At 40.0% G+C, this 27,442-nt stretch overlaps 2 protein-coding genes across 8 annotated transcripts in view; one reads left to right on the plus strand and one right to left on the minus strand.

The window, feature by feature from the left end:
• Positions 1-17,557, plus strand: part of FHL2 (four and a half LIM domains 2) — a 140,664-nt gene extending 123,107 nt beyond the window's left edge. For 5 of the 7 annotated variants that reach the window (XM_064710132.1, XM_064710142.1, XM_064710136.1 and 2 more), the window contains exons 2-6: positions 3,465-3,644; positions 10,239-10,413; positions 14,969-15,138; positions 15,761-15,947; positions 16,688-17,557. In XM_064710132.1, the coding sequence (XP_064566202.1) occupies positions 3,465-3,644; positions 10,239-10,413; positions 14,969-15,138; positions 15,761-15,947; positions 16,688-16,839 (864 nt within the window). In that variant the 3' untranslated portion in view covers positions 16,840-17,557. The remainder of the gene's footprint in view (positions 1-3,464; positions 3,645-10,238; positions 10,414-14,968; positions 15,139-15,760; positions 15,948-16,687) is intronic. The other 2 variants (XM_064710143.1, XM_064710140.1) reach the window with 1 other exon arrangement.
• Positions 17,558-19,603: 2,046 nt separating this feature from the next.
• Positions 19,604-27,227, minus strand: C1H2orf49 (chromosome 1 C2orf49 homolog). Its single transcript, XM_064710151.1, has 4 exons — positions 27,033-27,227; positions 25,004-25,170; positions 23,445-23,817; positions 19,604-21,147 (listed from the first exon to the last, which is right to left on the minus strand). The coding sequence occupies exons 1-4, from the start codon at positions 27,168-27,170 to the stop codon at positions 21,091-21,093; spliced, it is 735 nt and encodes a 244-aa protein (XP_064566221.1). The 5' UTR covers positions 27,171-27,227; the 3' UTR covers positions 19,604-21,090.
• Between the last annotated feature and the right edge of the window lie 215 nt (positions 27,228-27,442).

Below are 27,442 nucleotides of genomic sequence, written 5' to 3' on the forward strand. Positions count from 1 at the left end.
AGGTTGAATTGCAATTTGTGTCCATCCACAGCTATGCAAGTCTCCTGTTTTGCTTTTTTCCCCTTAAAGTCCAAAACTGTGCATAAAGCCTGCACTAAGCTGAACATGAGGGGATTTTATGTAACAGGAATTAATGGACTGGCAATGTAAAGGACCATGTGTACAAAGTGACAGGCAAAAATACTGCTCAGTATGATTTCACATTCCTTGATTGCAAGACAACAGTGAAATTATTTGTTTGAAATTCCTTCTAGTATTTAGTAGATAGGACCCATTATTACCTCACACTTCATTCTCTCTGGAGCAGAAAAAACTCTGTACAATATGCTCAAAATAGCACATAGTAGATCATGAGATTAAGTCCAAGACCTGGATTTAAACAGCCTGGAATTTTGGGATGCTTCAACCTTAATTCTGGCTTACTGAATGAAACCACATGAACCTGAATTCCTGACTTTAAGAGATATTGGATCCAAAATTGGTCCTAGATCCAATAAAAGATTCACATAACTAAAGCCAAAATGCAGATCTCGTCTTTCAGTTTCCAAATCTCTAGAGCTGTTCCTCAAATCTCATCCAGAGCTGTCCCTGCATTGTCTTCACAGAGCAGAGTTCATCCCTAAATCTGTTTGAGGTGTAGAAATGAGGACTGCCTCTCCCTGCTCAGGGTGAGGGGGACAATCCCCTGGGACAATCTTGGAGCACATTTAACAAAACCTAGATCTCTTTCAGGATTGCAGGGCTGTGCCCAGGTATTTTCTGAAATAGTGGCAGCAAGTATTAAATAATTGCTGAATTATTTTGAATTGTTGAATTATTACATTATTCTATGAATTATTAAATATATCTATTACATGATGCTTGCCTCTGCTCCAGTGAAATGCACCCAGAAGAAAATACAGCACTCAAGAGGGGAAGTCCTGTGACCAAGAGACAGGAATGCCCACTTCTAAGGGAACAGTCCTTCTTCCAGTCACAAAGCACTTCTATATTTTACATTTAGCAGCTTTGGATGAAATGGTATAAACCTGTAAAGGAATTACACTTTATAGTTTTTGTTTTTACACATCAAGACTGCAGAGAAATTTTTCACTCTGCAGTATCACACTTCTACTTTTAAATCAGGGTTAGAAAGAAATCATTCTGAAGAAGGGTGACAAATGCAAGTTCATAAGTGGTTTCTGCTCACATTTTAATTTAGCAATAATGCACATTAAATGGGCAACAAAATCCTATCATTTGGAAAAATTACCTAATATAGTCAGGTGAAAAGTACAGATTTCTGTCCTAAATACAGACCATTTTAACAAAAGCTATCACTCCTCTCAGACTTAGTCATACATCTACACATATAACTCCGTGTACATTGGCCCGACTGCATTTTGCTGAGGTTACTCCAGAAGGAAATTAAGTCCTGACTAGTTCTTTCCTGGGAAAGTCCAAACCTATTTTGTAGGTTAGGGGTGTAAACAGGCTCAAAACAGAGAGGAAAATCCATTATCATCTATTAAATGTTCCAGTAAAGACTGCAGGTGTACTTAACTTGCTGGAAGTAATGGGAATGTCCCTATGTATTGTCCCTGTGTATTGTCCCTCTTCTCCTGCCTTATACTTCCCTTGCTAGCTGCTGCTGCTGGAAATGGGCTGCAGGGGAGCTTTGGTGGTCATTGCACTTCTCTCTCCAGCACATCTTCTTACTTTCTGTCTTCTTATCAGTCCTATGATCCCCTCTGTTCCTTAAGGACAAAGCGCACCCTACATATTCCCAGGTCTCCTCTGGGATAAGAAAGTTAATTTGTTCCTAGATCATTTTGAAGGCCAAAGCAGTTGCCCTGCTATTCTTGCTTTGTCAGAAGCACAGAAGACCAGCTACCAGGATTTGTGCTTCTTCCAGGCACATTTTGGGGCTTGCTAGTTTGTCTCTCTTCTTTAGTAGTTACTTGGAATTCACAAGGCTTTTCAGCAGTGGAGACATCACTTATCTACTTCACACATGTAAAAGCACTCACCCATCAGTCTGGGCTAGTCACCACAAAATTCAGCAGTGGATTGGCCATTAAAAAAAAAAGTTCATTCAGATAGCCCTAAAACCTTGATCGCATCCCAGATAGACAGAATGAAATATAGTAATTAAAACTGCAATCCTGGGGGAGAACTCAGAATTTCAGAATGCCCTATGGGTGGCCAGAGGGAGAGGACAAACTCCAGAAATCAGCAACCTGTGCCAAGAACACTGAGCAAGTAACATTTTGTTTAAAACTGAGAGCTGAAGTTGGCAAAAGGACTGCAGATGCTGTAAATGTCACTTGTGCATGAAAGACAGAGGTAGCCACTTAAGCTATTAGTACTCCAAGATTTATAGATCAGATGTGCCTTAAAGAGGAGGTGCAGCCTGGCAGGCGGTTAAGATCATGCAGTCCAGGTGGCATGTACTTTCTGCTTGGGAAATTCCCTTTCCTAAGCCAGCAGCTATGCCCTCCTCCAGCTGAACCCTCCAGATCTCAGGTGCAACACATGCTGCAAACCTCGGGTTAAGAAAGAAGGTGATGACTGTAATGAAACCCAAAATAAATTGTCCCAGGCAATAATAAATATTCATCAAAGGCACTTGTGTCATCTTTGCTTGTGTGTGCATCCAGAAAATGACAGAGACATAACAAGACTTGAGGAGCAAACATCAATTGTGCCTAATTCAGACAAGCTGAAACAACATATACAGTTTCTCCTACTTGATTTTTCCCTTCCATAATAATTTTTTGCATTTGTCTGAGCCAGAACACCCAGGAGCCAGCTCCCATTTGTGTCCCAATACACTTCAGCTATTGGATAACTTCTTCAGGTGCATCAGAGGAGAGTCAGCTACACAGTCACTGATCCTACACCTTCCACCCCCATAGTCCCATGCACAAGCAGAAATGGAGAGTTGGTGTCTGCCTGTGGGGGAATGATTGCCAGACACTGGCCTAGTGAGAAAGCAGAGAAGGAAGGTGTAGAAGCACGTAACTGTGGTGCCTGATAGTCTGTGCGTGACTCAAGTCTACTACCAATGTAAACCTTTCTCTTGCCTTATCCAGGAGATGTTGCTTCTGAAGGAAGATTAGCTGGCTCATCCTCTTAATGGACTTGACTCCCTCCATCCCCCAGAGAAACACCTTCTTGTTGCAGACCTGTAGGTCAAATTCCATTTACAAATCCCACAAGAATTCTTCTCACTTGGGGTTTAATCCTTCCTCTCATCTCTAGCACTAGGTCTGTCCAAAGGTGGATCAACAGACGGCTAATTTAGATGGGCTGCACTGCAAAATTTATAGGCCAGTTTTTTTCCTATTGTGGTCATTTATTTGACTGAAAGTCAGATTAAAATTGAGGTACAATGTGAAAAACAAGAATTGATAAACCTGTCTTGGGGGATTGGGTCAAGTGTAGCTCTGTCTGACGTGTGCCTGTTCCTGTCTCTGTGGCAGGATAGCTGGACTCCAGACACCAACATGACTGAACGCTTTGATTGCCACTACTGCAAAGAGTCTCTGTTTGGCAAGAAGTACATCCTTAAGGAGGACAGCCCCTTCTGTGTGCAATGTTATGAAAATCTTTATTCCAACACCTGTGAGGAATGCAAAAAACCTATTGGCGCTGACTGCAAGGTATGTCGGATTTGTGTCTTGTTCGAGAAATCTTGGACAGAGCAGCCTGGATACAGGGCTCTGAGAAGGATCCAGTCTACCAGCTATACAGGGGTTTCTTTTGATGGGACAGCATGTTTTCTGGACCTCTGTATCTGTTTTGTATCATTTCACTTGGCAAACCCTTCTTTACCCAGCATGGTAATATAAATGCACTCCGGTAAAGCACAGAATGATTCAATGCTCTGATATATTTAACTCATTGGATGAGCCTTTCCTCAGAACCTTAGCTGGGTTCTGAAAGGGTGACAGAAGCTGGTTGTGCCTACTTTTGGGTCAGAGGGAGCTAAGGCACTGCTGGCTTTGCAGTGACCACACTTCTGTGGTCATCAAGAGCCACACACTCAAGCAAAGGCGCTGACTTGGAGGTCACAGAAATCCAGCTAATGCTGACACAAGTAATAAATCAGACAGAGCTAGAAAACTTAACCTTTTAAATACAGAATGATGATAGTGGAGTCTAATTAAAGAATGGGATGGACAGAGCAGAGGCCTTGCTTGCTTGAATTATGCACTGCTACAAGACATGGAAACACCTGCCTGGTACAGAATAGTTGTGATCACCTGTATTTCTTTTAAATTAATAAAAAACCTGGAGTTCATGCCATTCCAGCCTGCCTGAATGAGGACAGAGGGGCCATCCAGTGAAGTGTCTGTTACACAGCTTCCAACAGACTTTGTCTGATGTGCATCCTCCTTGCATAAAATTGGCCTGTTCAAAGTTGGGCAAGATTTTCACTGACAGAATGAGATTGCAGTAGAACTGCAATTTGTACTGCATGCCCATAGGATTCTTCACTGACCCAAGGAGATCTGATTTTTGATTTCCCATTGCTGATGATCCATGCCTCTACAAAGATAAACTAATTCCCATTAGTGATACTACCACCCAATCACTAGTTCAGAGATATAAAAATATGTGCTTACTCAGATTGGAAAAAATAAATGTCTCATACCTTCCAAATTGATCTACAACACCCTATTGGCAAATCAGTAGGAAAGTCCCTTTTAGAAGCCTTAAAAAGGTAAAAATTTTTCACCACCAAGACAGGGAACTGGCAATAACCTGTAAGAAGGTATAAAATTGCCAGCTTTCCTACAGCTCATAAATATTCAGGTTAGAGATGAGATACAGCTGGCCTGGCCTGACCTGAAAAAGCAAAATATTCCTGCCCCGTTCCAGAATGTGCTTTTGTTTTAAGGTCTATTTCTAATCCCCTGAGAAGATATTTCCATGTGTTGATAGTCAAGAATTTAAAAACTTGGACCAGCTTCAACAAATCTTGGTCAAAGTATTCAGGAATTAATCAAGCTGAACTTTTCAACCCAGATTTATGTATTTAGGGAGTGTGGGTGTTATCCGATATACTGCTTTTCTTTACTTTTAAGTGAAGCACACTCTAATAACAGATAGAAAAAAAGAAAAGAAAAAGCCCCAACTGTCTGCAATCTGCGAATATTTTAACTATGTAAAAACTATGTGGAAAACACAACTAAGAGATAGTAAATAAAGATTTCTTAAAGAGCTATAAAATGTGTCAGAAACAAACATATCCTTTTGTTGTTTCCATGACTGCCATTTGTGCCTGTTCATGCTGTAGTTTTTGAAGCTGTTGAGCAATTTTAGCAGATTCTGACAGATGGATAAAAGTTGAAATGTAAATTCCTGCAAGTTTTCTGAAAAAACTCGTGTTTGGGTAGAAAAAGAGATCCTATGAATGTTCTCACTGAGAAGAAAACTAAAGTAGTTTTTCAATGACAGTAATAGACACTAGAGAACACATTTGAGAGAGCCCTTACAAGTGCCTCAGCCACAAGGTAAGTTTCAGATGAAGTGTGTGCACTGTGACTGAGCATAATTCAGCCATGAAACAGTCACAAAAAATCAGGCTTCTCCTCATTAAACTGTATGAATACATAGGTATATAAATACATAAGAAAAACACATACACACACATATATATATATGCATTTTTTTATAAATCTTTTTACACATAGCATTTACTTTTTCACCTGAACAAAGGAGATAAATTGCACTATGTTTGGAAATTAAACCAGTGTGTTTACTGCATGCATGAAATGGACTCCAATTTGTTTGAATGCTCGACATAACCTAAAACTGTAAAATTTGGAATAAAAAATATAAAGGAGTGACAGTGTAATGAGAAAAGGTCACATCCATGCCTCTGCATCTGGCAGCAGTGTCCACACTTGCATCCACATTACAACCTGCAAAGTACCACAAAGTTCTCACATCAGATTTTCCTTCACAAGTCCTTTCTTGGCCACCATTATTTGTCTTCATTAGGAAAAGCTACAGTGAGAACCAGATACTCTTAATGTCCTTCTTTCCCATCCTCCCAATTACAATCAAACCTCCTATAACTGACAGGGTTACACCAAAGTGAAAGCACAGGTGCTGAGAAGAGGACACTTGTAATACTCAAATTCTGACAGCACTGGACTCTGAGAGGATGAAATTGATGATAAATTTTCACATTGTGTATTAGCTATAGCACAGAGAGGCCACAAGACAACAATGCTGTTGAGAAACTTTCCTTGAATTAAAGTCAGGGGAGAAATTTCTTCACTATCTTTCTAGTTTTTCAGGTAGTTTATGGGTAACTGTGAACTTAACTGAGTTATAACTAATTGGTTCCTTGTTTTAAAAGAACAAGTCTTTGCCACCAGAAAATCCCAGAATGACAACATATGTCTGAATGCCACCTTTGGGCATAAGCCATTTCATTAACTGTAAACACTTCTAGCTGATGCTTACAAAACTTCCACAGACAAAACTTCCACAGCATGAATATACAATGTTGTTTCTCTCACACCTATTACACATTATCCATATGCCAAGAGATTACAGGAGAAATTTACTTTTCTAGAAAAAAATAGTCATTTTAATGGCTAAGTCCCTAGTGAATGCTCACCACACCTACATTTTCATGCTTATTTCTGGAAATCCACACATCTTGCACCCATTTCCTCAACTGCTGAAGGGTTACTTTGGTTGACTTTGGCTTTTTTAATACTTTCCTTGCAGATCCTATGATATGGAGACCTTGCAAATACAGGAAATACCTTCAGTAATCCTGTGTTTAATGCAGCCCACAAGCTGGCCTTGCCAAGCAGAAGGGGGTGAAAACTCTCTCTGTGAAATGTGCAAATTAAATTACGAGTGGATTGTGAGATACAGCTACTGTGTCAGCACACAGGCCAAAAATGCCTCAAAAGGGTCATTCTCGCACATAAACTAAACAAGAAATAAAACCTCCAGTAATGAGGATCAGGAAAGAGAAAAATAATTATTTTTCTAGTTTTTAATATTTAAACCCTGCCCCGACATGCAACACTTTTTTAGCTCATTATTGAATGTCTGGCTAGTTTTTGTGAAGTGAAAAGGTGAAAGAAAAAAGTGAAATGGTAATATCTTCTCATACATGTAAGGGACTGAGTACAGCACAATATCTCTTGTTTTTACCTTTTCTCCACATACTTTTATAGGTATGTACCAGTCTAACATACTTAAGTGTTTTGCTACAGGGTATGTGTAGCTAAAATCTGCACAGCATTTAGTTGGCATAGCCCATTTCCTACATTCAACCTCCTGAAAAGACCATTGAGGTAAAAAAAGCCATGAACAACATATACAGTTACTGTTCTGGCAATAAACTCTCTAATCTCCTTCTTCCTACTGGGTCTCTGTTGACACCCAGAGAAGCTGAAACCCTGTTGTTCAAGAGAAATGGTACTGAATAATGGCTTCAGTTTGCTTAGACTTTAAAAGCCTGGGGAGAAGACAATAAAAATGCATGGTATGAGGAGCCCAAGCTTAACTCAGTTAACTGGTAACCCTAGTCTAAGGAGGTCTTATGGGTTTTTTTAAAAAACACATTTTTCTAAGTCACATGCAGTCCCACCCTAGAGGCCAAATAAACCGTGCTGGAGCAAAACTGTACAGAGCTGTGGAGAAGCTGTAAAACTTGACCTTGCCAATGTTAACAGCTATCTTGTCAAAGTTTTCTTTGTGGGTGTCATGATGAAAATAAGTGAAAATACAACAGGAATTAGTTCTATATCACTTGTACCTTCTGCTGGAACAGATTTATTTGGGTTACAATCAGCTAGCATAAACTAGAATTCACACGCCTAGACTAAATCTGATGTTCTTTCAGCTTAACAGAGGAGCAGCCTGACATTCAGAAAGCTTTCAGTCAGTTTTTGCACATGCTTTTCCAGTGTAGAATTTGCTCCAGATCAATACATCCACAGCTTATGAACAAGTCAAAGGGTCCAGTAAAATATACAACATGCTGAAATAGAGCAAACTTCCTTTTCAGTGACCTAAGAACACTTATGATGCATAAATGGTTTCATCAGTACCTTGGACTTGCTTGCTTTCAGATGTGACAGATTCTGAGAGAGAAAGCAATATCCATTTCATCAGTCTAATATTCTACTGTCAAAGTCAGACATCTTAGACTCTCTCTACATTCAGTGTAGAGTTGTAGTAATCCAGAGAAGGTAAAGATTATTCAATCCACTTTTTATCTGGGGTACTTTTTGTTTAGTTTTGCTTCATGACTTCATGATGATGAAATACCTGCTACCGTCACCCTCCCAGCTACTGCCTATAAAATCTTGCCGTCATAACTGACTCAGGGATCAAATCTTTCATCTTTGACACCTAATCTTTGTTTTCATTACTCCTCTTCTAAAAGGCATGCATCATCTGTGGGGTATCATTTCACTGATAAAATAAGCATACATCACCGCATGAATTTTGGATATTAAAAAATTGCTTGCTGAAAATTGCAAAACCAGGAAATGACAGTTAATGAGGAAAAATAATTGAATACATCACATTACAAGAGAGAGAAGATCAGACCTGTTGTTCTACTTTCTAAAAGTCAAATTTCAGTTATTTTGGAAAGCACTGCATATTGTATTTTTCTGTTGAAAATATAATATGAGACCAGATTTAGGCTATTGGACATCTCCCAAAGAGAAGAAAAAAAATGTAAGTAACTTCCAAGGAAGATTGGTTTTCATTTGCTATTAGAAAAGATTAAAATATTACAGTCAGAAATTTGTGTTGTTTCAAAAGGATTTAGCTGAAATGAATAGATGAGCTGAATAAACAACTGTCTGAAAGATGTAGAGTGGAAGTCTAAGATACTCTACCACAGAGTGCAATCTCAGAGGCGAAAATTGTTACTCACGATGATCCAAAATAATTAGGTGAGTGGCACAGATGTCCATACAGAAATGTTTAATTGCATAGTCAAATTTTGACACAAATTACTAAAGTTTAACAAGCTACCACATATCACCTGAGCTAGATGAAACTGTTTCAGTGTTTCCAGCTAGATGTTTATGAGAACAAGGCTCCCAAAGACAAACTGTTATTTTAGGTTAATCTAAATCTGTGGTATCTTGCTCTGGCTTAAGGTTGCATGTTTGGAGTTACTGTGACTGTACTGACTGACATAGTACAGCTTATGCCAGATAAGTATGAACCCTTTGTGATGCTTCACACAACTGCAAAATTGGAATTCATTATTCTACCGCTCGCTCTTCTCCTTCAGTTAATCTAATTAGTTTAGTGCCTGCAATAAATACAGAGTAGATCTTGGGCTAGAACTTGAGAACTTATTTCAGCTGAACTTCAGCTGAACTCCCTATTCATGACAATTCTATCCTTTCACACTCCCAACCCAAACCAGAGCCTCTATATTTTGGGGCAGACACCATTTCTTGTAATCATCCAAGCTCTATTTCCTTTGAAGTCCAAAGATACTGTTCAAGTGTTACATGTACAGGACACCTTAATTTAAATTTTAAAAAGCACAATCCACTGGTTTAGGCCACAATTTTGAGAAGTACTGTTTCTTTTAAATAATCAAAGGAACAACTGTGAAGAGTATTTTAAATACTAACATGCCCACACTAATCCCTTGGCCAGTACTCTGTATCACGGGATGCGGGTACAATGTGGTCTTGTATCTTTCAGTACAATCCACATCTGAAATATAGGTAAACCAAATCACAAGAGTCAGTAAAAATTTGTTGTAGTGGAAAAAACCCCAAACAGATCAGACTCATTCACTCTTGGTGTAAATCTGTCAAAAAATACCAGAATGCAATTGGGAAAAAATACTTCTGTTCAGGAGTAAATATCTATGAAATGAACTAGAAATCAGCAATAGATAAGGAAAATAGGGGAAGTCTATCATACCTATTAGATAACAAGTTTTAATCCAACTCAAAAGCTGGGCTTTATTCTCAGAGGAAATACCTAACTGAAATTAGCTGCTCCTCTGTCACAAACAAAAAGGGCTACCTTGAATTGAGAAAGGGTTGATAGTTGTCATGAGCTGCTCTTGGTTATCACAGCAAAATAAGTTCACCGTTTTCAGAACATTTTGTTTTCCTCAAAGCAGCCCCAGGTCCTGGCTGGAGTTCAGATTTGGATATGTTTGCATTCTCTGAGCTTCCAGTTGTGCAAACTATTCATTCCACTTACTCTGTGGTTTTGGATTTCTGCAGGATCTATCTTATAAGGACCGCCACTGGCATGAAACCTGCTTCCACTGTTTCCAGTGCAAGAATTCCTTGGTGGACAAACCTTTTGCTGCAAAAGAGGAACATCTACTTTGTACTGACTGCTACTCCAATGAATACTCTTCCAAATGTAATGAGTGCAAGAAGACAATTATGCCAGGTTAGGATGCTCACTTTTTGGACTAAATAGCAAGCCCAAACTCAGCAATATTTGTGAGAAATGTCTCTCTTTGACTATCTCTACTAGGTCATGCTGAACTATGTAAAAAACTGGTGATGGTGCATTCTAGTCCACTTTCATGACCAGAACATACAATGTACATAATGGCTTATGGAAGAACTTTCATTCACGTGAAAATTTTGTCTAATTACTCAAAATTTAGCTTCTCTCAGACAGATGAAAAATTGATCAAAGTGCCTCTGAGGTCTTTCCTGAGCACAAAGATATGAAGGAACAGGAAAGAGCTGTTTTTATTTTGACCTGAAACACAAGGTTATAGTATTAGATTGCTAAAACCTGTTCCTCTTACAAAAATACTATAGCATTCTGTGATGATTTGAGGGCCTTAATGTTGAAGTGCTATCAGTGCAGGAATTAAATATTAAAAGGCAGTTTGAAGAATCCTTGTACAGACTCCATAATGATTACTAGTTACTTTGTCAGCTGGTTCTGACATTGGTCATCTCAGATAAAAAAGAGAAAACCACAACATTTTGCTCCTCAGGTGTAAAAATGAAGACTTGATGATGAAATATAACAATATTTAAAAGGAGATAACTCCAATATTCCAATAACTCCAAGATATTCCAAGTTTAAACATCCCCTATTATTCTATGTGCCACCCATTTTGCTGACACAAATAAAAACTGACATGCTTGGGAATAGCCAGTGCTAGTTTTAAAGCTGGAACTCTATGACATAGGAAGTCCATTCCCATCCCAGAAAGCTGTTTGTATCCTGGGCTGCATCTAACATAAGAAGAACATGGAACTGTTGGAGGAGGTCTGGAGGAGGGCCACAAAGAGGGCTGAAACACTTTGCTTATAAAGACAAGCTGGGGGAGCTGGCATTGTTCAGCCTGGAGAAGGCTCTGGGGAAACCTGTTTGCAGTCTTTCTGTATTGAAGGGGGACCTGTAACAAACCTGTAACAAAGATGGGGACAAACTTTTTAGCAGGGCCTGTTGCAATAGAACAAAGTGTAACTTTTTTAAAATAAAAGAGAGTTGATTTAGATTAGTATAAGGAATAAGTTTTCTACAATGAAGGGCTAAGGTAAAACACTGAAACAGGTTGCCCAGAGAGGTGGTGGATTCCCCATTCTGGAAAAATTCAAGGTCAGTTTGGATGGGGTTCTGAGCAACCTGATCAAGTTGAAGATGTCCCTGCTTACTGCAAGGGCTTGGACTAGATGATCTTTAAAGGTTTCTTTCAACCAAAACTGTTCTATAAATCTATGATTCTATAATGTTATGTGTATATATTTTTAGTACTGCTCATCAGGTTCATTGCCATTATCAGTGATTTACTGGGTGGAACACTTTTTGTCTATTATGCCAGTTATACATAGATATGTAATAATGGAGGCTGACACAGAATCCCTGCTTCTCTTATAAGCCAGAAGAGAAGAAATCAATTTTTGTAAGCTTTGCGACTACTCACTGGTCTCTAGCTGCTTACCCAAAATAGCTGAGATGTCACCACACTGGAAGAGCAGTACACTCATCATGTTTATTCTACCTACACAGCACACTGTGGTAGTACAGGAGCTACAGCAGAGGAGTATGGTCACCATTGAAAGCATAATTTATTTCGAAAGAACCAGCAAGTGATTGGATATTTTTTGTGGAGACTGTTAGTGCTAAACTTGACCTTTGCTTTGAGCCACTAAATGCAAAATGTACATCACAGAATCACAGAATGACCAGGCTGGAAGAGACCTTCAAGATCATCAAGATCCAACCCATACCCTAACACCTCAACTAAACCATGGCACTGAGTGCCACATCCAGTCTTCTTTTAACACATCCAGGGATAGTGACTCCACCACCTTCCTGGACAGACCATTCCAGTACTTTATCACTCTTTCTGTAAAAAACTTTTTCCTAATATCCAATCTATATTTCCCTTGATGTAGCTTAAGGTTGTGTCCTCTTGTGTCAGCTGCTGCCTGGAGAAAGAGACCAACCCCCACCTGACTACAGCCACCTTTCAGTTGTAGAGAATGACAAGGTCACCCCTGAGTCTCCTTTTCTCCAGGCTAAACACCCCCAGCTCCCTCAGTGGTTCCTCACAGGGTTTGTGTTCCCAGCCCCTCTCCAGCCTTGTTGCCTCCTCTGGGCACACTCAAGCACCTCAACATCCTTCCCAAACTGAGGGCTCAGGACTGGACACAGCACTCAAGGTGTGGCCTCACCAGTGCCCAGTACAGGGGAAGGGTGAGCTCCCTGCTCCTGCTGCCACACTGCTCCTGATCCAGGCCAGGAGCCTTTGGCTTCCTTGGCCACCAGGGCACACTGCTGGCTCATGTTCAGCCGGCTGTCAGCACTCCCAGGTCCCTTTCTGCCTGGGCACTGTCCAGACACAGCATCCCCAGCCTACAACACTGCAGGGGGCTATTGTGGCCAAAATGCAGGACTCAGCACTTGGACTTATTAAATTTCCTTTTATTGAACTCTGCCCATCCATCCAACCATTCCAGGTTTCCCTGCAGAACCCTCCTACCTTCCAACAGATCAACACATGATCCCAGCTTAGTGTTGTCTGCAAATTTGCTAATGAAAGACTCAATCCCCTCATCCATGTCATCAATAAAAATATTGAACAGAACTGGCCCCAGCACAGACCCCTGAGGACCCCACTGGTGACAGCCACCAGCTGGATGCAGCACCATTCACCAGCACCCTCTGGGCCCAGCCATGCAGCCAGTTCCTAAGCCAGCACAGAATGCTTCTGTCCAAGCCGTGGAAGGTTTACCATGAGGTGCCCATTTAAGTGATTACAAGCTTGTTCTTTCAATCCTTCTGCAAACCCAACTCATGCTGACTTCAGTCTAGCAGCTAACAAAACAGGGCTCTCTCCGCTTTGAGTTTCAGTGACAACACCATCCCAAAGACAGCACAGCTGCATATGTAAAATTAAAATTCTAGACTATTAAAAAAATTATCCACATCTTCTTTCTCCAGATTATTATTCTTTCAAAGACTGATTTATTTGCTCCTTAACATGATATTGGAAGTTACCAGCATAGAGAGGGCATAATTTTTAGAAGGTGTCTGTTAATAAAATGGAACAAAAATATTCAAGAATGTAAGCATCAGAAAGATTATTAACAGTTCACTTACTACTGATGCAAGTCAATTTAAAAGAACAAAAAAACCCACCAAATAAATCCTGAAGTATGCCTGTGAGCAGAATTTAATGAGATCATAAAAGAAGAAAAATATGCAACTAGTAAACAAAGATGAATTAATGCTTGAGAAGGGGGAACCCTGCAGTAATAGAGGCAGAGAGAATTGGCATCAAAGGCATTAGTGTGGTACTTTATCATTAGCCAACTCAATCAGCTTGTCAGTCTTCCAAGTATTTGACTTCATGTTGCCTGTTACAGGCTCCAATAGTGATGCAGAACTGTAGGAACAACATTTGTTTGTTTACCCTTCTGGCCAGTATCAAATATTTTGACTCAAACTGGTACATAGAAATCATACTGTGTGCAACTAAATTTATCTATTTAATAGGGCATCTCCGACTTCCTGGAAGGGCTCAGAGTCCACCTGCCATACAGTAGACTGAATCTGCAAAGAACGCTATCTGAACCCTAAAACTTTGTTCTAGAGAAGTGCATTTATTTCCTAACTACCATACCACTTCTCTGCTTTCCAAAAAAAGGATTGTTTAAATTCCACATTTCAACCATATTTTCAATTCAGCCGAAAACAGAGAGAAAACTTTTTCTTACTGGAAGTTTCAAGAGACAGAAAAACGTTTAGGATAGGTTCTGTTGAGCTGGAAACAATTGCAAACTTATAATGCATCTCCATGAGAACAAGGAAAAGGCTCCTGAGGAGATATGAAAGAATGCTTTGTCTCAGACAGAGACTGTATTTCATTGGGAAAGGGAGGCAAGGTGCTTGCCAGGAATTGCATGCCTCATCCTTGACAGTGTTCAAAGCCAGGTTGGATCAGGTCCTGAGAACCTGGTCTAGTGAGAGGTGTCCCTGTCCATGGCAGGGAGTTTAAAACTAGATGATCTTTAAGGTGCATTTCAGCCCAAATCATTCAATGAGTCTGTAATTAACCAGGTACCTTGCTGCTATTTGAGAAACATGAAAAACAGATGTGGAATGAATGAAGTCAGTCTTTAATGAGGAATGGCCTGACCTCCACTTATCACTAACAGCAATTATATTGATGTCTGTCCAATTCCCTTGAATCTTCCTGCACATTGGAATACATTATTTGCCTAATAAGACCACAAAAAGCTGTTCTAGGCTGTAGCTATTTGCAATAAACATTTTTCTTCTTTGCAGGAGAAGAGATCTCCAAAAACCTAAAGTGGTACCAAATATCATGCAAAGCTGGTGGGAACATTAAATAGCCTCTAGCTCACAGCTGCAATGCTTCTGGACAGACAGACAGCTGCCAGGAAAGACAGAGCTAAAAACTGCATCTGTCTCATCCAGAAGCTCACTTGGTGCTCTGCTCTCATTACAGGTACTCGGAAGATGGAATACAAGGGCAACAGCTGGCACGAGACCTGTTTTATCTGCTACCGCTGCCAGCAGCCTATTGGGACAAAGAGCTTCATCCCTAAGGACAATCAAAACTTTTGTGTCCCCTGCTATGAAAAGCAGTTTGCCATGCAATGTGTCCAGTGCAAGAAGGTAGTGCAAGTTTTGCTTATGTGACACCTAAGAGATTGAAGTCCTTCCCATTTTATATCCAAGTAGGCAGAATATCTCATTTTTGTATATGTAAAAAGATTAGCTGGTTTTAAGAGATTATATAGTTTCAGTTCTACTTACTTGTAATAGGAAACTCCCTGACAAAGTCTTGAGAAGCAGAAAGTAAATACTTCATCTAAAATATGAAATAAACTGGTCTTTCCCAATGAAAGGAAGTTGTAACACATCAGGTAATTCCTCCACCATGAAGAAAGGGACAGGTGAAGGAACAGTGAAGAGTCAAACTCTGGTAAATGCATATGAAAAGCAACATACAGAGAGTAGCTTGAAAAACTGATTACAATTGAGAGTGAGATTTTACAATATATGCAGAATAAAGTACTTTTAGCATGGGGCTTCTTTTTATAAATAAAGAAATTACAATAAAGCACTTGCATGATTTTCTCAAGGTCAACTCCAAGCAAAATTATAGTCTTGCTGTTGCTAAACCTTTTCCTCCTCCCGCCCACAAAAATCTCATCAACCTTCCTCTTTACCAAATCAAAATACAAACTTGCCACTCTTAAGAAAACACTTTCTTGTCTTTTTTTCCCTAAAACAGGCTATCACCACGGGAGGCGTTACCTACCGGGAGCAACCATGGCATAAGGAGTGCTTCGTGTGCACTGCGTGCAAGAAGCAGCTGTCTGGACAGCGCTTCACCTCCAGGGATGAGTTTGCATACTGCTTGAGCTGCTTCTGCAACCTCTACGCCAAAAAGTGTGCTGGATGCACAAACCCAATCAGTGGTAGGTCTCTCGTGGCTGGTGCTTTTACATTTTGTGGCTGTTTTGTGCGTTGAGATGCTACTAAAGGCAAAACTAAAAAAAAAAAATCTGACTTGGTACAAGAGATGCCCAACTAAATCTTTTCATGGAAATTCAGCTAGTATTTTTTGAGGTTAAGCAAAAGACAATTACTACTAAGAGACATTTTCCCCTTTCTTTGTTTTCTTTTGTATACCTTCAATACACCTGATGATAACTGCCATAGCCTCAAACTCTGGAATGTTTTTTTACTAACCTGCTTCTTTTCCTGAGGCATTCTTCCTTCAGAGCTATGAATCAAGTTATGACACATGACAGACTTCTTTTTTAATTATCTAAAATGCACCTCTATAAAACATAAATTAACATACTCAGGTGACATAAAACATTCTGTAAAAGATTACCAGAATTCTGTTCAGAGTCAGGTGCTTTGCTTTTCTTCTGCTGCATGTTGCAGGGCCATTCCTTGGAAGCTCATTTCTGCCATTATCACTAGGGATAACAGCCTTGCTCATTAACTTTGCTGAAAGCAACAGAAGTATTTGAGGATGAAAATGTTAGTCACTACAGAATAAGGATGGCAAAATTAGCACAGCAACAAACAGATTTGCCACAATGTCATTTTTTCACTGCTCTATGTCATATCTCCATGTCAGTCTGCATGACCTGATGGCTGACCATCATTGTTTTCTTGTAACAGAATGATTTTGCTTTTCAAATAGGACTCGGAGGAACCAAGTACATCTCTTTTGAAGAACGGCAGTGGCATAATGATTGCTTTAACTGTAAGAAGTGCTCCCTTTCATTGGTGGGTCGTGGCTTCCTCACAGAAAGGGATGACATCCTTTGCCCTGAATGTGGAAAGGATATTTAAAGCTCAAACTAAGGGGTGAAGAAGAAGGGATGAAAGCCGTGCTTGCAATATATAGTCTGAAACACATGGATGTTCAGAGCTAGCTTTGCCACTCTGTGTCTCACTGTATTATTAACATTTCTTAATCTTTTTCTTTATACTCTCCAAATCTGGAGGGAAAATAGCTTGAGAATCTCTAATAGCAGTGTTGGTGTTTAAGATTTCTACCAATAACAAAAACTAATGCAAAACCCATGATGTAAAACTATTTGGCTGTTTTTGACATAACTTACCATTTTTAAGATTTTTTTTCCTAAAAAATATTCCAGTTACAAGTGATACAGTTCAAGGATAACAATGGCCACACACAATACATTAATAGGTGGATATCCAGGGTGAAGCCTTCTGCTCACTGAAATCAATGGCAAAGGCCATTCAATTCCAATAAGGCTGGTGTGACCCCGGTGTTCTTGAGCCATGTGACAAGTGTGTGCTGTCAAGTCTGTAGAAAGACTGCAAAAGTAGAGCGTGTTTCAATGTACATGGATTTGTGACATGCCATAAAAAGATAAAGATGAAACAGTGGAAGTGGGAGTGATTCATGACAGGTACATACTTTATTGCATGTCTAGCTGATCATTGTGTGAAGTACAAGTTCTGATCGACAGTGTCAGTATTACAGTTAATTGACATTACTCTGCACATTGTATTTTTCAAAATAAATTGGTTTAAAACAAAACTGCGATTGTGGCTTAATTGTCTTTACGTAATATTTACAAAAATGCTTTCACATTCTGAAGAAACACAATGCATACAAACACAACCCTTTTTGCACACAATTTTTGGGAGTGTGAAGTTTAGACAATTCTCAGAAGGGACCTGCTATACAACATAGTCTTTTACTAATTGAAGTCAGTGGGAAAATTACCAGCAAAAATAAACAAGTGTGTGAAAACACACACTGTACTGACTGCAGCTGATAAAAATGTGTTCATAGCCTCTAAACTCAAGCCCAAAATATTTTTCTTCTCAGCAAGCAAGGAGGTCAAGACAACTCAAAAGACTCCATCTATCTTTGCAAAAGTCAGAAGTTTAACTTCTATAGTAGGGCATGCTTTAATTTTGTTCTCTATTGGGACACATAATACTGTTGTTGTAGCATAATTTCTGCTATGTTTGCCACAGCAGCAACTGTCAGCAACAGCATGCTGGCAGGACAGTAACATCAAAAGGAAATAATACAAAGGAAGATAAACCTTTTCCCAAAGCAAACTGCAAGAAATACGGCCATGTTATGTGATTCACAGTCCCAGTACACCTTCCAGATGGAATTCATTTGTGTGCAGAAAAAGGAGGAAAGAAATATGTCACATCCCCAACAGGAATCTTCAGATGTGAAATTAAGATTTAGGGATATACTTACTATGTGTGCTACTGGGTAGGGAAAGTTTGCTCCTTGAGTTTGTCTCTCAAGTGCAAAGTGCTCACAGGTCATTCCCCTCTCATTAATTCAACCATCTAAATAGATGTAGCAGATCAGATTTAGTTTATTGCACATCATTTGAAGAACTTGGCTGGCTGACATTTCTGAAGTGCACACTGTGCTAATCAGAACTCAGTGAATGATTAAATTCTATTCCTTGGTGATTTCATTCTATGATGAAAGCTGTAGCAATAGCCGCAAAAATCCTTCTTTATCCACAACGCTGAAAGGAGGGCAAACACCTCACTCTCTCCTCAGGGGTCTGCCAATCCCCAGCACACTGCAGCTCTGCTCTAGTGCTTTGCTGAGAGAAGATTCCTTTGAGCTAAAGGGGTACTGCCCCTGTGCTTGGCACTGATGAGAGGCCACATCTTGAGTCATGTGCTCAGTTTTAGGCCCCTCACTACAAGCAGGACAGAGGGGCTGGAGTGTGTCCAGAGAAGGGCAGTGGAGCTGAAGGGCAATGGAAGGGGCTGAAGCTGGGAGTTGTCTAGCCTGGAGAAAGGAAGGCTGAGGTGAGACCTTCCTGCTCTCCACAACTGCCTGAAAGGAGTTCATAGCAAGGTGGGGCTTGGCCTCTTCTCTCAGGCAGCTGTGATAAGACAAGAAGAAACAGCCTCCAATTTTGACAAGGGAAGTTCAGGCCATGTATTAGGACAATTTTCTTGACTGGATGTGGTAAAGCAGTGGAACAGACTCTCAGGGAATGGTGGAGTCACCCACCATCCCTGGAAGTGTTCAAAAACACAGACATGGTGCTTTATGATCCAAATTAGCGTGCATGTGGAATTCAAGTGCAGGTTGGACTTGATGACCTTGGAAGTTTCTCCCTAACTTGATGATTCTAAGAAGGCAGTAGGAGCAGCACAGCTTGCACCTTGCCTCCCAAGTGCTACAACAGGTAGCAAAATGGCCCCAGCTTTGGGGAAAGGCAGGTGAAACATGCAAGGCTGGAAAGCATCCCAGCCTGGAAACAGGATTGCTACCACGCAAGAGCAGCATGATGCTATTATTCCAGTGCAGTTCTGCATATCCCAACACACACATGCTCCTAGCAACTGGAACTACACAAAATACATCCTGGACTCTAAACCACTGACAGGAAGCCAGCCACAAAACAGAATTCCCATCAGACTGTTACACAAGTGCAAAAAACAAGCATTTCAGGTGATACTAACTGCTGCTACTGTTGCAAAGCAGCTACTGACCCTTTTACCCTTAAAATGCTGATTATATCAAGTCCACTGAAATATAACTATATAAAATGGATAAGCTTAATTACATCACAAAAACAAGGCACTGTTTTGTTTGCTTTTAATTTAATTTATTTAAATAGGATAAGGCTACTTAAAAGACAAGTCTTTACATAAAAAAATGTACATTACGTTAAAGTTTGCTGTACTCAAGTACAAAAACTGCACAAGTGTTTAGTAAAAGGGAGAGAGCACACATTTCAAAACACACATTCTTACCATTTTACAGCATTCAAGAGGTGCCTTTTACATCATAACAGTGAATGGAGAACTTCTGTAAAGTAAAGAACTAAGCTACACTTTTTGGTTTCAATATAAACCAATGTTAAAAATGTAAACAAGCTTTCAGACCACCACCAAACTTTTTTTACTGGGTTAACTAAGTGGATTTAGAAGTTGATTCTTTTTTTGTTTACCAAGTCTGGGAGCATTCTTATTATTCTTATTTGCCATTCGTATCTAAAAATGATCTAAATTGGCTTCACCCTGAGCCATTGAGTTTTAATAAAAATGTTTCCATCAACTTAATTGGATTTTTGCCCTGTGAGGCACTACCAATAAGCCAGATGAAACACCAAATTTCACAGAAAACCAAAATCCATCTTAAATTATCACAGGAAGGGAAAACAGGTTTGTGGGTTTTTTTCTAGAGTACAATTACTGTGTTAGTACTCTCAAGGTACTTCTGTCTTCCTATCCACATCCCTCTTCAACCGTCTGTAGGCTGAGAAAGCACTGGCCTGCATTCCATTGGTTTTCCCCAATATTTTATAAATAAGCATGATTGTAACCAGGAAAGCAATCAAATTTCCTACACTGGCATATTTTTACACTTATGCATGTAAAAAATATGCCTGTGTACTTAAGAGAACGTGGCACTAATCCATTCACTACTTCCTCTCGAAGTTTCGTATCACGTATTTCCATCTGTGCATTCCTTGTTTCATATATCAAGAGAAACTTCAATTTGAAGTAATGCTGTTAAAATAGTTCATCTCTTATTACCAACCTAACTTGCACTGCAAATTCCACACTCCTGTGCAACAAAAAGGAAAAAAAATTCTGTAGACTATCTTATCAGCAGAATGGTCAGTTTTCTCACCTAAATTAATTGCCTTTTTAAAGCCAAGAAGGCTCTAGGGATGACTCTAAATTTCAACAGCTATTTTAATATTTAATCAGATGTGGAATAAAACTGAATCTCAGTGAAACAATGTGCGAATCACAGTGACATGGAGGAGATGAACTATAATAATCTTGAAAACTAGGAGTGGAGGGTTTATTATAGTGTAATATCACCACCTTTTAAAGAAGTAATTAACTACTTGGTGTACAAGAGTGGATACTTTTAAGGTGACTGGTGATAGTGACTCCAGCTTTACAACAGGGAGTTGTTAAACTTGTTAAAACTTCACAGCAATCTGAATCTCTGTAAGTCTGTAAATTTTAAAATAATTTTATTTCAACTGTTTAAATATGACCTATCTATTTGAAAATATGGAAGTAATATTTATGTTTTGAGCACCATTAGCTACTTCATGGCCATGTAACATGCTGGATTTTCTTCTTTGCTTCTGAAGGCTTTAGGTCATTCTGGAATACAAGAAAATATATAATTATTCTCAGAGATACTGTGCAAACAGGAGTCAGTCATTAATCTGGCATATTTCAATCTGGTACTATTGCAGGGTTCAGCGACAGGCTACTACAACAGCTTTCTATTGCCATCTTGTGGAGAAAGCTAAATATTACAGAATTTCTCTGGTGAAGATAAAAACAGAGCCAATGAATTTAACTACCTGCAAATCATACATGTGTTTTGGGTTTCAGCCACCTACAAATAAATATTCTTAAATATTCAAAAATTTCTTTCAGTTATGCAGCTTAGAAACAGGTACATACTGGAGTCTCAAAAAATACTTGTGAAGTTATTTCAGGTTGCCTTTTTAAAATACTTGTTGAAATGGAATTGTATTAAGGAAAATTCCCCAAATACAAAACTAGGAAACCAATTAACTTTTGTAAAATAGTAAAAAAGTGTTAAAAAGAAGAAAAAGAAAATCTGGTCTTCCTTTGTAATGACCTGGATAAAGAGAAGAGAACTAATTGCCAAAGCCTCAGATGAACTCATCTTTCAAGTCCCCCTGCCCAAAGAAACCTGCAAAAATCAAGAAAGCCCAAAGCAAAGAAATGGTAGATGAAGTGGTAAAATAATTCCCTTTCATCATCCAAAGTAATAATAAAAAAAAATCTGAGAAATTAGAGCTTTAAAGGTTCACATAAGCAGAGGAAATACAGGTATATGAGTTCTCAAGAACATACTGCAACACGCTGGTTCAGGGAGCACAATCTAGAGATCGCTCCTCTCTTTAAAAGACTTTCAGTGTTAGTTTATTTACAGGAATCCTGTGGACTACAACCATTGAAAGGTTTAAGGGAATTAGACCCAAAGATAATATGGACAGGTCTCTGTTATTCATTAAATTTTTCTTGAACATCAAGGAACAGTCACTTGCTTGAAGACCCAGTTGCCTTTACTGTCATTACACTAAAAATAGATCAGGCTTTACAGCTATCTGCCAAGTAAAGTGATTCTTCCTGACAGCATCACTTTCTATTCAATAGCACATTTAAATTAAATGCAAAGAAGCTATGAGGGGTATATACTAAACAAGCTTCAAAAGCTCTGTAGGATCAGATCTGACCAATACTTGGAAGAGTTCTAAATACTGCAAGAAGTTAGTAATACTGGAAGTAGGAAACTACCTACACCTCTCAAGCATAAATTCCATTGAGAGCCTCAGCCATGATTCTTTTAAAAGCTGCTAAAGCTGTCTTTCACAATAGCCATGTGTTTTGGTACTCATGTTTAACAGAAGTCTGATGGAATGTACCAAGCCATGCACCAGAATACTACCTGCATTCTTTTATTAAAGGATTTTTTAAAAGTATGTTAATATTTTTATATATTATTATTAATATAAATGTTTTATTGTTTTCTCAATATTGCCTCATGAGATGCAAAGTTCAATGTCATGTCTTAGGAAAATGCTAATCAATGTAACTGCACACTGTATATCTAAAGCTCCCCCTGCAGTTCAACTGAGAATAGATATTTCTATTTCTTCCTTTGAAGCCCAGATTTAATCCTGATATTCCTGTATTCTAGTGGAAATGTGAAAACTCCTTCATTTGTATCATGAAGGAATACAACACAAGTGTTAATACCTATGTCTGTATTGTGGCATGTTTTTAAAGACAGGCCATTTCTCCTTGGTCATGGACAAGCCTGTAATCACACCATTGGCAAAACTAACCACTGCTCTTTGTCCCCATCTGGCAGCTACACTCAGCACCACTGCCTACACAGAAGCTTCCTACTGACAAGTACAAACTTCCTTCATTCTGATACTTCCCAAACTAGCTACACTTTACTAATACTCACTGTTTCTAAATACTCTACTGTAGGGGGATAGAATATAAGGAAATATAGAGTAGAGAGTAATCTCACCCCTAAGGAGTTGCAGCTGGGCCAATTATCAAAGATTAGGAACAGGCCTGACTTTACCAGGCCACAGCTGTAACCAATGAGAAGAAGAGTGCTATAAGAGAGTGGAGTGGCTGGTTGAGAAGGGAACTGGAGTCAGTTGGCTGCTTTGTGAAAAGAAAGAGTCAGTGCTCAGAGGAGCTGCCCATGAAAACACCAAGAAGGTATGAAACTTTTGCAATAAGAAGACAGCAGTATGGAACCCCTGCAATAACATGACAACACTCTACTATTACTCCAAAATAAAATAATTCTGAAAACTCTTGCAAGGCTCTAACTTTGGGTCCTTTAAATCTCAATTTTAGAAAAGAAAGCTGCAAAACAAGATACTGCACAAACGTACCGGTGAGTCAGATTCCTCTTTTGGAACAGACCTCTTTAACTTCACAACAGTAGTTCCTGCTATTGGAGACAAAGGGTAAACCTTCAGGCCAGTCAACACACTGCTGTCAGTCTTTGAAACATTGTTCTGCTGAGCCTCACTATTCCTTATTCCCAGCTTAGCGTCCTCTGACAAAGTGGAGGCAGACAGGTACGTGGAGGCATTGGAAGGGACGGATAATCTCCTCACTGTGTTGGTGGTGCTGCCAGCAGGAGGAGGCTTCAGGCGATCGGCAGCTCCGTTCTCCGTCCTTTTCACCTTTATGCTTGTACTTGTTGAGTTGCCATCAAACACAATCAATGGCCGCTTCCTTAAACCTTCCGCTGTTGTAACACTGAAAACGCAAATCACAAAATTCACAGAAACACCGGTTAGATGATCAAAAAAAATAGCACATCCATGACATGAGTAATGAAAATTAATTTTATCCTACCTGAAGAAAACATATATCCCAAAATACTAATATTAAACTCTGAGATGTCCAAACTTAAATAAAAATAAATATACTTACATACACTTAAATAAAAATAAAAAGCAATAAAAGTCACTTCCAAAATATAAAGGCATAGTGGGCTGTATGAGGAGCAGTGCTCCTCAGCAAGAAGAATTGCATGAGGAACTGTCTAAGCAGACAATAATAGCTCTACAACCAAAGTCACTATGCTTCTTCCACTCCAGTTACTCTAGAGTAACTACAGAGATAATAGGTGTGAACTATTTCATAAGATGAGTATTTAGAGAAGGGTGTGTCCTGCCTTACCTGCAGGAACAGCATCTCATATTCTGATACTTCTAAATTTCCCTGTTTCTACTCTTATTCAAAATCATAATGTTAAGGTAAATCCAATAGAATGTTAGCTAAGGAATAAAAATACTAAGCAAAAAAACACACCTTTTTAAAATAAGTCTTCTTTGAATAGAAACCTTAAGTGGATTTAGTGACATTTTTTTAATAGTTTGTGCCTTTGAACCTATGTGTAGTCAGAGCAGGCCAGTTCAGTAATCACTGATTCATTAAAAGGAATATTATCAAGCTAATATCAAAACAGCATTATCAGAAAACATCTTGAGAAAAAAATAAAGTACGAAGTCAACATAACTCGCACTATATGAATTCAGAGTTTTAAAAATGCAATACTTAAGAATGACATAGTGTTTGGAAATTGCAGATTTAAGAAATAAAAAACTCAAACCACCATTAAGAGATATAATATTCCTGTTTAAAAACTTCAATTTTCAGTTTTGATAAAAAGCTCTTTTGCACCTATTTCAGCTCACTGTTTCCTATCCAAATACTAACCTCATGCTTCCATCCTCAAGTCCACAGATGTAAACAAACTGAGGTACTCTAACCTCTTATGCACAAGGAAAATAAACTGGACAAAAGACAGCTCGGTGTTTTAGCCACTGCTACAATGTAACAATATCCAAAAGCTGTACAAGCTTCAGTAATCAGGCAAATATTAAACAAAATGCATTGTCCTAAATTGTCCCAGTCTGGCCCAATAAAGCTAAATTACCTTTTCTTCTCACTTTTCAAGTCATTTTGCTGTCTCTTCTTTTCCATCATTCTCCCCCATCTACTTTTTGGCAAGTCACGCTGAGGCAGGGGAATGGCATGCTGAATATAGAGATCAGTGAGCCCATCTTTGTCCATCTTTACATCATTTTCACCTAATATATTTTTCTGTGGGGAACAGAAAAAAGAGTTGATACTTTTATGACAAATTCAACATTCAACCATCTGAGTGGCATCATTTCTTATTTCAAAATCCACCGTATTGTATTGGGCCAGGGTTCCAGAAGTAAAGGGGTGGCTGGGATGATCAGTTTGGAGAGGCCATGATCTGCTCAGTGCCCACAACAGCCTGGTCTCCTCCCTTCCTACTGTCAAATTCCTTCATTTTCTGGAAGGAATCTGCCTGGATCACACTCAGCCTGTCCCTTCAGTGAGGCAATGGGAAACACAAGATGTTTTGGTCAGTGCATAGTGGTTTCTTTTTCCACCACCTGCCAGTGCATTTCTCCACATGTCTCCTCATGTGCCTCTTCCTGTGTGTCCTTTAGAGTCTCCTGCCCCCAGTCTCTGCTGCTCTTTAAGTGCATTTGAGCACAGGTGCCATGAACAACTCTGCTACAAATTCAGGGGTGTGAGGGCTGCTTTCTTCAACAGTGAGAGACATGGACCCTGCTGTGACCAGCACTGGGAAGTTATTCACCTTTGCCCACACAGGTAAACCCTGTTGCCTCTCTCTACCCAAAATACTGCAAGTTTTCCCAAGGAAAACAGCAGCCAAAAAAGGGAAAAGTTATGACAGACATACTGTTGATGGCTGATGTTTTCATGCACTCTTAAACACACTTCCCTGAATCCAGCTACAATACCAGAGCTCTTTTCCACATGACTAGAAAACAGATAACTAGAATGTAATGCAAGTCAAACTTTTGGATGTAGAACTGTGTTATCTTCTCCAGTTCCCACAGAATAATGGAGATAAGTTTTATGCAACATGAGGAAGAACTTCTTTACATTAAAGATGGCAGAGCAGTGGCACAAACTCCCCAGTGAGGTTGTGGACTCTCCCTCTCTGGAGACATTCAAAACCCACCTGGATGTGTTCCTGTGTCACCTGCTCTAGGTGACCCTCCCTTGGCAGGGGTTTGGACAAGATGATCTCCAGAGATCCCTTCCAACCCTAACTATTCTGTGATTCTAGGAACCACCAGTTAGAACACCAGTTTTCTTTCTAATTGTGTATTGGGTTGTGAACATTTCTTGGTACCTCATGCCAAATTTATGAAAAACTCCACTAACATCCTAAAAATTGAGGTCATTGAGAGCAGGCCAAGCCTCTGCCACTACTGATTCTGGCAACACTTCATGATTTTGATGTTGGCATGAAACCTGTCCATACAGGCTGCACGGACAAAAGTACATGCAAATTCTCTGAGCTTATACAAAACCCTGAAACTCTGATTGCTGTTGTTTCGTGCACCTGAAATTTTCAGCCAAGGCAGTAACTAGCATTCCGAACACCATCAAATAAACCTTTTTATGGTCCTAAACAGTTTATAACCTATTTTCAAACTCAATTATCTTCCAATTATCAAGTATCAATATTTAGGCATTAAAGCACTAGCTTGACTGATTACATAGGCTGCATTTTTTTTTAATTCACAGAACTGTTAGGGTAGGAAGGGAGCTCCGGAGATGATCTAATCCAACCAACCTGCCCAGGCAGGGTCACCTAGAGCAGGACACACTGGGTATGGACGTGGCAACTTTAACAGTGTAAACTCATCCTTCCACAGCCACTTTTACTGTATGCAGACACTGTCTCAATGTGGGAAAATTGCTTTTGAGCACCCTCAGTGTTCAAGCACAGCCCCTTTGCAAACACGGAGACATCTCCCTCGCAAGAGCCTCCTCTCCGCGAGTTCGTGGTGTCCAGAGCACCGACTTGGTGCCGGCTTTTCCCTGAGCGCCGTGACTCTCTTCGCCCCGCCTCAGGGGCCGCCGCTCCGCCCGGCCCGGCTCCCCGGACGCACCTGCTCCAGGGTGAGCCGCAGGAATTCCTCCGAGAGCAGCTCCGGATGCAGCAACAGCAGCTCCGACTCCGAACGCCCAGACCCGCACTCCTCCTCGCCACCGCCGCCGCCCGCCCGGGCTCTTCCCTGCGCCGCCATCTTCTTCCCCCGGCGGCCCCTTCCCGGCTCCCACAATCCCGCGCGCGGAGGGAAACGCGTCTCCAGAGCAGCCGCGCGCCGCGGTGGCGTCACGGCCGGAGCGGGGCCGGAGCGGGGCGGGGCGGCGGCGGGGAGGGACAGCGGGGCCGGGGGTGCTCCTTGCCGGGACGGCATCGCTCCGCGGGGCAGCCCGGTCAGGGAAACATACAGAATCCCACAGAATGACAGAATATCCTGAGTTGGAAGAGGCCCACAAGGATCATCGTAGTGCA

The sequence above is a fragment of the Zonotrichia leucophrys genome, chromosome 1, assembly GCF_028769735.1.
Source record: "Zonotrichia leucophrys gambelii isolate GWCS_2022_RI chromosome 1, RI_Zleu_2.0, whole genome shotgun sequence".
Lineage (NCBI taxonomy): Eukaryota > Metazoa > Chordata > Aves > Passeriformes > Passerellidae > Zonotrichia > Zonotrichia leucophrys.